Below are 11011 nucleotides of genomic sequence, written 5' to 3' on the forward strand. Positions count from 1 at the left end.
ACTTTTTAATTTTCATTTTAAGTGAGAGAAGATCATTTTTTTTCCAGTGGAAAAAAATTATAAAATGAGTTTTCCCCACGTAGTTTTGTTTTTTTTTTTTAAATCCCCATACCCTGTCCCCCCACCAAAAAATAAATAAATAAAAATACCCCAAATCAAAAACCCTTGAAGAACAAAAAACAATGTATACCTTTTCTAGTTATTTTTATCATCTATCTAAACATTCACTCCTTAATCTACGTGGCCCATTTAATCACTCTGCAAAATAAAATAATATAATAAAATAAATATGGGCCCAATTACCCCTTGCCATAGGAAAACCCATTCATTTAGATAAGTAAGTTTTATTGTGATTTCAGGGTTTTAAACTTCATCTCAGCCCCCCCCCATCCCCCAATCCACTGAATGACAGATTGCGTAGGCCTCCACCCAGAGCTGAAGCTAGGGGACAGGATTTCCTACTTCAGAGAGGAATGATTTTCATTGACCACAGCCAGGTAAATAGTGAGCCAGGGATACTCCCACAAGCCAATACTCCCACATGCCATCATCTCCAGAGATCCTTTAAAACACAATCTGATCTCATCTTCTGGATATGGGAGTGATAAAAAGTATTTTCTCTGGGTTCTACTCCATCATCTTCTTCATTATACAGAAACTCATTGGGGGGGGAGGTATCAGAGCCATTCTCAACCTCAAAAGGCTGAAGAAGTGGATGAAAATGGTGGTGATGATAACAACCAGAGTCAGGTCATAGGGAACTCACCTATACCCCTTCCTGGACAACATCCTGATCAGAGCTCCATTGCAATCAGCAGCACACAGGATCACGTCTAGGATATTGAACTTCCTCCAGGCACAAGGCTTCATCATCAGGAATTTATTTTCTTGCTCCAGAGCCCCAGGAGACCTGCTATAGCACTATACCTCCAACTGCTATGTCATGTACATGGATCACACATCATAAATCTTTAAGCCTTCATACTAAAGGTGTGGGATCACTCCCTGGAACACAAGAGATCAAGTACGGGTTCCAGCACAGGTGTTCAACACTTTACAGTGGTGGTCAGCCCATTACATTGTCCACAAAGGCATGCCCATCTGCCTTCCAGATCTTAGTTTTCACAACCAATGCCAGCCTCAAGGACTGGCAAGCTCCCTTGGAAATCCAAACAGCCTAGGGCATATGGAACCAGGAAGAAAAGGCTCACAGAATGAACATCCTAGAGCTGAGAGTGGTGAAGCTAGCTCTTCAAAGATTCCAGCCCACCCTAAGGAGGAACCATGTCGTGACCACAGTCACATATTTAAACAACCAAGGGGGAAACAAGGAGTCTGGCACTACAAACGAAAGCAATGGAAATAATAATGTGGGCAGAACAGTTCCTCCTTTCCCTCAGTGATTCACGTTAAAAGGTGCAGGGTCAACACCTCCAAGTGTTGCCTGAATCAGGTTTTCAATCTCATTGTTCAGATGTTCGGCTTCCCTTCAAACAATCTGTTCTCAAATAGTATTAACAAAAAGAGGCCAAAATACTTCACAAGAGAGGCAGATCCCAGGTCCATGGAGACAGATACTTTATTGCACAGTTGGCTGCAGGGCCTACTTAGCGCATTTTCACCCGTGCCACTATTGGGGACCATGGTCCAGAAAATACAATGAGAACAGGCGATGGTAATACTGATAACTCCTCACTGACCAAGGAAACCTTGGTTCTCAAACCTGATAGAGCTGACACTAGACCCCCATTCCAGCTTCAATGGAGACCAAACATCCTCTTGCAAGGTCCTCTTCTTCATCTGGACCTGAAATGGCTTCAGCTAACAGCCTGGCTATTGAGAGGGAAGTACTAGAAGGTCCCATTCTGTCCTCCAGTTTTAAGACATTGCTTTCATCTAGGAGAGCATCAACACAAAAACACTCTGTCTGAGCCAGATTCAACAATTGGTTCCAAGAGCACAAGGTATCCCAGAAATCCAGGAATTCCAACCATTCTTGACTTTCTAAGAATGCATAGACAGAGACCTTCAGCCCAGCACCATTGTACATCAGCTCTTTGCACCATTGTACATTCATCCCAGCACTATTGTCTGCTCTTAGTAGCATGCTATTCACAGGATTCTTTGGCTCCTTGTCAGACAATCCAGAGGTAGCCGGATTCCTCCAGTCTAATTAGCCAGACTGACAGTCAATCCACTCTTCCCAAAATGAAACCTTCTACTAGTGTTGAGGGCTCTGACAAGCCATCTCTCTGAGCCTCTTACTTCAATGTCAGCCTTTTATTTATCCATTAAAACTTGTTTTTTAGTATCTGTCGTATGTGCCAGACAAGGTTTGGGGCTGACAGCCTTATCTATACCAGAGCCGTACTGCATGTTCCACAGGGAAAAGCTGATGCTCAGGACATCAGAATCCTTTCTTCCCAAGGTAAATTCCTCCTTCCATACTTCCCAAGAGGTTGTGCTTCCTTTCTTCTGTCCAAAATGACAACATCCAATGGAAAATGTGTCACACCATAGATGTCCGAAGAGTGTTGAAAATCTCAAGCATACAGAATCCATGAGAAGATTTGGGTCCCTATTTATGTCTTTCCACCCAATATGCCAGAGACTCACAGCTTCCAAGTCCATAATTAGGTATCTTGACCTATGTATTGTGGAAGCCTACAAATCACTGGAGGTCCCTGTCCCAGAAGGGATCAAGCCGCACTCCAGAAGATCCATAGCATGGACGGAACAAGGAAGTGCGTCCACTTCGGAAATTTGAAAAGCGGCCATTTGGTCTACTGTGAATACCTTTATTATGTACTGCGTGGTGGACCCTCCAACTTCTGCAAAGGCCTCCATGGTCAGGAAGGTTCTGCAGGTGGTAGCCCTAAAGTAATACAGAACTTTGAGCAAGCTTATAAAAAGGGGGTATTTCTTTGCTACCAAAATTTCACTGCTCACTACTTTCCAGATATCCAGAATTGTGGGAGACACTAGGCTGCATAATGGCGCTTACTGATAACTTCCTTTCTGCTAGCAGTGTTTCCCCCGATTCTACCCACTCTGGGTAGCTCATGAGTCAGGGTCATATAAAGTGGTTAGACCATCTTCCTTGGTCTAATGTAGTTATTTTGTTACTTCTAGAATATTTGTTAATATTGCTGTTGTGCAAGTTTTACAGCTCGGGTATAATTCATTGGGCAGCAAGCAGCAACAAAGCGGGTATAGTCAGACAATAGAGGCACCAAAACACTGATCCATCTCTGTGAGCTGCAGAGAAGAGAGCAGCCCAGATGTCCAGAATTGTGGGAGATACTGCCAGAAGAAAGGAAATAATTGGTAAGAAATTTTCTATTCTTAACAGTTATGGCCCCTACTGATCCTCCACAACTCTTTGGAAGATGCCCTGAATCAGAGGAACACAGATCTTGGGTTCATTTCCGCAGTCATTGCTACTACATTGAGTCCTTGTATACAAAAAACTGGGCCCAGGCTTCCCGAGAATGCACTCGATTAGGTGAGTGTCATTTTTTTAAGAGTGAAGACTTAAGACACATGTAAAATAATATTCAAAAAATAGTAATCAAACTTTAGATCATTAAAAAAACAAATTGACTTTTTCAGTGTTAATGCTTTTTATTTATTATATAGATTTCACATAATTTGGACAACAAAACTAGATTGATTAGTTTCACTGTCTAGATTTCACGCATTAGAAATTTCAGAGTTGTTAAGTCACCCAGATCAGGTGGAAGACTCTCAGTTTTGGGCACCTCCTCCCAAGCTGGTGAGCATCTGCTAGTGGCAGAGAAGGGAAGCTGGGGGCGGGAGGAAGGAAGAAAAGCACTCTAACCCTCATCTCTATGGGTAAGTCTGGGAGAACTGCTCAAGGATAATAACTCGTAGAGACTCTGCCTAGATGGTAATCCCTAACCCACCCGTGTTTCCTTAATTGTTCCAATATATTTCTGACTTCTAGCCAGATTTTATAACAGATAAAATATCAGACACTATATTTCTGAATATTTAATAACAATTTAATCTGAAGAGTGGGTACAAAGATTTTCAGTAGCACTGCATATAGTCACTGGGAAGCAATAACAGTGTTCAGCAAATAGCAAAAATGCAATATACATAGGCATTTTACTGTGCAAGTGTGTTAAAAATAAACCACTAGAATGATTTACACAAATATGTGATTTTGTCACAAGGAAAAGGGTAATTTTATACTAACAAGCAAAATTCAAGAAGAGCTATATTGTGCCATTGTACCACATGCAGAACTTCCATTCGCTGCAGTGGATGTTTTGTGCAAAAATCAGTGATATGACACAGCCTCAAGAATTAATTGCTTTCAATTGTTCATAAAACTTAGAAAATAAGCTTTTCTCCCAAAAGGCAGATTTTTTTTTTCAGTTATGTCTTGTTAATGCTTTTTTTCAGACGCTACTTTGGCTTCTATAGAAGACCATGCTGAATCCAGCTTTCTGTCACATAGGATAAAGACACTTGAAAGTAAAACAACCAGCTTTTGGATAGGAATGAGCAAAAATGTGAATGGTAATTTCTTACTTTCAGTAGTCAATAATATAAATAGACGATTATGGTGTCATATTTCATATCTTAGGAAGTTATAACATAAAACAGATATTAAGAGGCAATATTACACATTTTGTAGTATGTGTTTTAATTATTTATGTGTATACAGCACTGTAACTAAAGTGTTTATTAGATGTTTATTAGATGACATCATAACATTTAAAAACCAGTAGGGAACACTTCAATCTCTCTGGTCACTCAGTAACAGACTTAAAGGTGGCAATTTTGCAACAGAAAAGCTTCAAAAACAGATTCCAACGAGAAACTGCTGAACTTGAATTAATATGCAAGCTAGATACCATCAATTTAGGTTTAAATAGAGACTGGGAATGGCTGAGCCATTACACACATTGAATCTATTTCCCCATGTTAAGTATCCTCACACCTTCTTGTCAAACTGTCTGTAATGGGCTATCTTGATTATCACTACAAAAGTTTTTTCTCTTAATTAATTAGCCTGTTAGAGTTAGTAGGGCAACTCCCATCTTTTCATGTTCTCTGTATGTGTTTATATATCTCCTTACTATATGTTCCATTCTATGCATCCGATGAAGTGGGCTGTAGCCCACGAAAGCTTAGAGACTAACAAATTTATTTGAGCATAAGATGCCACAAGTACTCCTGTTATATTTGAGTTCGGTATTAAAGTTTTAACCCTGTACTGTGCTTTTTGTAAATAAAATTTCTGCTCATTTGAAGATTTTCCTATTGGGAACAATCCAGGTCTAGATTAAAGTGCCAGCCCTATTTAGAAGATGGGCATTTTTTGAATGACTCATTAATCTGTAATAACCAATAGGAATTTAGATCTGCTTGTGAGGAAAACAAGATTTGCGGGGGGGGGTGAAGTCAGAAAGATAAATAGCACACTGAAAATATGGAAGGGAGATAGACAAGATAAATGCTATCTGAGTATGTAAGAAACAAAGACAAATTTTGCCAACAATTATTGTATACACATATCACAGTTTTTCTTCATACTTAAAATCGAAAATAATTATGTTAATTATGTGCTCTGTTTGGCAATTCCTAATCACTGTAGCTTTCTTAGACATAAGTCGGTAGTTAAGATATTATCCAGTACAACATTCAACTATGATCTGATCTGTCCTGTAAGACACATTTCCCTGAAACCAAAAACTATAAGTAAAATTACTCAATTTTGATGCAGACCAGAGAAGGAGAAAGGCTACTTACTAGTACATTTGATCCAGTAGTGATAGTCTTGGTGATCAAATGAAAGCTTAAAATATCATCTGGTGGCTGACAAATGGAGGAATCCTTTACAAACTCTGGGGCTCGATCTGTTGATACTTCTGTTCTGGTATTTTAAATACTTCTAAGCCTTTCAACATGTTCTTTCAGTCTAAACAGTTGACCATGTATTTCCTTTTAACATTAGGTCAATGGTTATGGAGAGACAACACTGCAGTGGATTTTGTCAACTGGAATGAGGAAGAGCCTTCAAGTTATGGTAATGAGAAGTGTGTCGAAATGTACGCATCATCTGGGTACTGGAATGATGCTCAATGTTCTTACAAAAGAGGATATATTTGTAAAAAATCAGAAAGTAAGTGATATTTGCAATATATTGGGGTTATGGTTAATAATGTGTATAATGGGTGTATACATTAAAAGGCATGCTGCATAGTATTATAGCAGAGCACAAGCTCTGCTATAGTCAAGATATATACGTATTACAGATATTGTGTGTGTATTTATTTATATAAAAATATATAAAACCATACACATTGAAGGTGAAGTCAAAGATCACTTATACTTCATTAAAGGCCAAATTTTATCCATGTTAAACACAAAACTCCCATCGACTTCAATGAGGTCAGGATTTCACCAAAAATACCATACACACCTGGGTTTAGAAGTAACAAGTTTGGTTTCACTCATCTTAAATATATATAAAAATGATTGTTGTGATGGACAGTCTCCCTTTAATGAAAAGTATCCCTGTAATTTATGCTAGAATTGGATTTCCCTTATTCACCATCATCCTACCATGCTGATGGAGTACAGAACTGTGATTAGTATCAGAGGGGTAGCCGTGTTAGTCTGAATCTGTAAAAAGCAACAGAGGATCCTGTGGCACCTTTAAGACTAACAGAAGTATTGGGAGCATAAGCTTTTGTGGGTAAGAACCTCAAAGTGAGGTTCTTACCCACAAAAGCTTATGCTCCCAATACTTCTGTTAGTCTTAAAGGTGCCACAGGACCCTCTCTTTTAGAATTGTGATTCATGCCCATGCCAATCTTGTAGCATTCCACAACTCCTGTACTGTAAGGTCATTGATAAATAACATTTATTAAAACATTTGCACTTCTTTGGTATTAAAATAGTTTTGGGGGAAATACTAGGGATGATTGAACCAGTTCAAATTATATAAGAGAAGACCAACTAGAACCTTCCTTCAGAACATGAAATTAGAAAAGTGTGGTTAACTTCACATTTTTATATTTCTGTGCATCTTTGCACTACCTGGTGCTGTTAGGAAACAGAAATACCCTAGTATTGTGAGCAAAGATACTCCTGTGATATTTCTAAGCCAATTGAGGCATCCATTCCGCAAGCCTCCTATTTTAGAAAGCACTTAAGCATGTGCTCAAGTCCCATAGAGAGATACTTAAAGATAAGAACATGCTAAGGTGCTTTCCTGTGCTAGAGTCTGATGTAGGAAGTATTGGAAATCATGCAAGATCCTATTTCCTGCCCATATCTCAGCTGAAGAGAGTCTGATACTTACCAGAATTAGACAGCCAAGCGTTCTGAGCTTCACACATTCTTAGCTCCATCTCTTACGGGAGTTCAACAGCACCAAAAGCAGAGTACATGGAAGCCACAGATTTTCATGCTTATGGGATGGCACCATCAAGACCATCCATGTGAGTGCATCTGGAATAAATGTTTTGCTTTATTTCTTTTTGAAAGGTATTAAAACAGGATTGACTGAGAAGCCACCAGAGAGGAAAGGTATGATTATTTTCTTTTTAATTAAAGTAAGGAGAAACCTAAATAGAGTAAAAGCATAATAATTATTTAGAGTAAGTTGCTGGATCATATAATTATTACTAATAGCATTTCAAAATAATAAAACCATGTGCATTATTTGTATCTAAATTCAGAAAATTGGCTTTCATTTTTAATTATTATATTATATAACTTTATATATATTGGGACAAAGCTCCTCCTCTATCTTGGTGGGTCCTGCGCTTATTGGCGGATTTTCTTGCCTCAGAGATTCACCATGTGGGTTGGGGAACAGCCCAGAGACCTTCCTCTCTGGAAGAACCCACAGTCCAGGTCAATTGGGAGGTTTGGGGGGAACCCAGGCCCGCCCTCTACTCTGGGTTCCAACCCAGGGCCCTGTGGACTGCAGCTGTCTATAGTGCCTCCTGTAACAGCTGCATGACCGCTACAATTCCCTGAGCTACTTCCCGATGGCCTCCTCCAAACACCTTCCTTATTCTCACCACAGGACCTTCCTCCTGGTCTCTGATAACGCTTGTGCTCCTCAGTCCTCCAGCAGCACACCCTCTCCCTCTCAGCTCCTTGAGCCTCTTGCTCCCAGCTCCTCACACTCGCACCACAAACTGAAGTGAGCTCCTTTTAAAACCCAGGTGCCCTGATTAGCCTGCCTACCTTAACTGGTTCTAGCAGGTTCCTGATTACTCTAATGCAGCCCCTTCTCTGGTCACTCAGTGAACAGAAAACTACTCATCCAGTGACCAGCATATTTGCCCTCTACCAGACTCCTGTACCCCACTGGTCTGGGTCTGTCACAATATTATATTGTATAACTTATTATATTTCCTCCTTCACTTCTGTTAGCAAAATATCTCCAGGAACATATGTGCATATCTTGCTTTTTAAAATTGTGATTAGCAATATCACCTTTCACTCCCATATTCCTGGAATCTCTCATATCATTCTGGTGTCTAACAATTGCCTTGTGTTTATTTACAGGAGAGAAAAAGGATGAAGAGGTTTCTGGATCACCCACCAACATCACTTGGCTTGTAATTATTCTGGTCATTCTGATTCTATCAGGATCTGGATGTGCAGCCTATTTCTATGTCAAGAGAAAAAACCAAGACAACTTCTTACCTATTGTAACTCGAATGAGTGATACAAAAGAATCTGTCGATAACCAGGAGCAAGATGAGCATGCTGTTGCCTAGTGAGATAAAATGATTGAATAATATATCTAATATTAATAAAATTATGCAATTGGAATAAGTGAAATCTTAGGCCAACATTGCCTTCTCTTACCAAATAGTAGTCTATTTCACAATCTCTGCATATATGTATACATAACATAAATAAAATATACTGGTAGACATGATTATTCCTTTTATAGTCTTGTCAATTTTCTAGATCTACAAATTTCAGTGTCCAATAAAACACAGTATGAGCTATTTATCAAGTGGATAAATGCATAAAAATGAATGAAATCATGACCCCATTGAAGTCAATGATAAAACTCCCATTGATTTAATTGGGGTCAGGATTTTGCCCTGTGCAGTTGTTTCAGTTAGGATAACGTTGGGATATCCATATCTACATCTCTAGAGAGAAGGAATACAGTAGCTCTGCCTTTATGTTAATTTCCCCCCACTCTTTTAGTTCAGCATTATCTGTAATGTGCAAAGACTGAAATATTTCAGAAATCTGATTTACAATTTAAGATTTACAGAAATCAAATCATATCAAACTTCAGCCATGTGAATTAAAATATTTCCCCCATCAATATATAAATAAATGGGTGGAAGCCAAATGTAAATGTTCCTTCATTCATGCCTTCAACTCGTGTTCTTTGAAATGAGACTGTAATTGCCATAAAATATAAATTAGTGCTAGAATCCAGCCCCTCTGTCACAGGTACATAAGAAACCCTCATATTAAACAGGTAAAGACAGGGGTTTACATTTCAAAACTGGGTAGTTGTGTGTATTTGAGGGGAATAAAGCCATGATTTTTAGTTTGGGTTTTCTGCAACAGGGTATGTCTGAGGGCTGGTTGACACTGAAAACTTACATTGGCTTAGCTCCATATCTCAGGGGGGTGAAAAATCCACAACTCTGGTAGACAAGGGTATGCTGACCTCCTCCTCCCCGTGTAGACAGGGCTAGGTTGACAGATGTAGTCTTTCATCAACCTAGTCACCACCTCTTGGAGAGATGGATTAAAAGGAGAATCCCCCTCCCATTGCTCTAGTGAGTGTCTGCACGGAAGCTCTAGAGTGGCACAGCTGTAGAACTGTAGCATTTTAAGTGTAGACATACCCAAAGACACAATCCTTCATGCCTCAAGAATTTGAATCTGAACTCCTTGTTTAAGAGATTTACCTAGCTGCCGATTTTGAACCAGATGCACGTCTGAAAGAAAGACAAAAGGGCCTACAGACACTTCAGTTACTTTAATATCCCAAAATGAAGAAACAGTAACTTCCATTACCAATAGAGAAAACAGGTCTTTTATAAATCCTTACATAAGTGAATAAAAAAGGAGAACTCCAAACAAAGAGAGTGGAAACCAGAACCAGAAAAACACCATCTCTTCCCCTTATAAACAAATGCTGATATGACTGTTTCTTAGGAAACATGGAAAGAAAAATAAGAGAAGATAATGAAATTCATTCAATCAGACATGTGCCCAAGACTTGAGCTATAAAGGACCCTTTACTTCTTCAGGTTTGTGGCTCTGGCCTGTCCCTTTTGTAGTTGTCATAGAAATGTAGGGCTGGAAGGGACCTCAAGAGGCAGGACCAAGTAAACCTACACCACCCTTGACAGGTGTTTGTCTTACCTGTTCTTAAAAAGCTCCGGTGGTTGGAATGCCACAACCTATTCCAAAGCTTAACTAGCCTTATAGTTAGAAAGGTTTTCCTAATATCTAACCTAATCTCCCTTGCTGCACATTAAGCATATTACTGCTTGTCCTACTTTCAGTGGACATGGAGAACAATTAATTTCTGGCCTCTTTATAATAGTCCTTAACATATTTTAAGGCAGTTATCAGGTCCTGCCTCAGCCTTCTTTTCTTAGGGTATGTCTACACCCAGCCGCTAATTCGGCGGCTGGCAATCGAAGTTCTGGGTTCGACTTATCGCATCTTGTCTGGACGCGATAAGTCGAACCAGGAAGTGCTCGCCGTCGACTGCGGTACTCCAGCTAGATGAGAGGAGTACCGCGGAGTCGACGGGGGAGCCTGCCTGCCGCGTGTGGACCGAGGTAAGTTCGAACTAAGGTACTTCGAACTTCAGCTACGTTATTCATGTAGCTGAAGTTGCGTACCTTAGTTCGATTTGGGGGTTTAGTGTAGACCAAGCCTTAGACTAAACATGCCCAGTTTTTTTAACCTTTCCTCACAGATCAGGTTTTCTAAACCTTTTTTCATTTTTGTTACTGTCCTC

The 11011-nt window shown here is 39.6% G+C and overlaps 1 protein-coding gene across 2 annotated transcripts in view; it reads left to right on the plus strand.

Annotated features, from left to right (window-relative positions):
- LOC128832912 (macrophage mannose receptor 1-like) overlaps positions 1-8941 on the plus strand; it is a 53224-nt gene extending 44283 nt beyond the window's left edge. For both annotated transcript variants that reach the window (XM_054020617.1, XM_054020618.1), the window contains 5 exons: positions 3353-3505; positions 4432-4548; positions 5990-6157; positions 7528-7569; positions 8563-8941. In XM_054020617.1, the coding sequence (XP_053876592.1) occupies positions 3353-3505; positions 4432-4548; positions 5990-6157; positions 7528-7569; positions 8563-8777 (695 nt within the window). In that variant the 3' untranslated portion in view covers positions 8778-8941. The remainder of the gene's footprint in view (positions 1-3352; positions 3506-4431; positions 4549-5989; positions 6158-7527; positions 7570-8562) is intronic.
- The last annotated feature ends 2070 nt before the right edge of the window (positions 8942-11011 follow it).

This window comes from Malaclemys terrapin, chromosome 2 (assembly GCF_027887155.1).
Source record: "Malaclemys terrapin pileata isolate rMalTer1 chromosome 2, rMalTer1.hap1, whole genome shotgun sequence".
In the NCBI taxonomy this organism is placed as follows: Eukaryota; Metazoa; Chordata; order Testudines; family Emydidae; genus Malaclemys; species Malaclemys terrapin.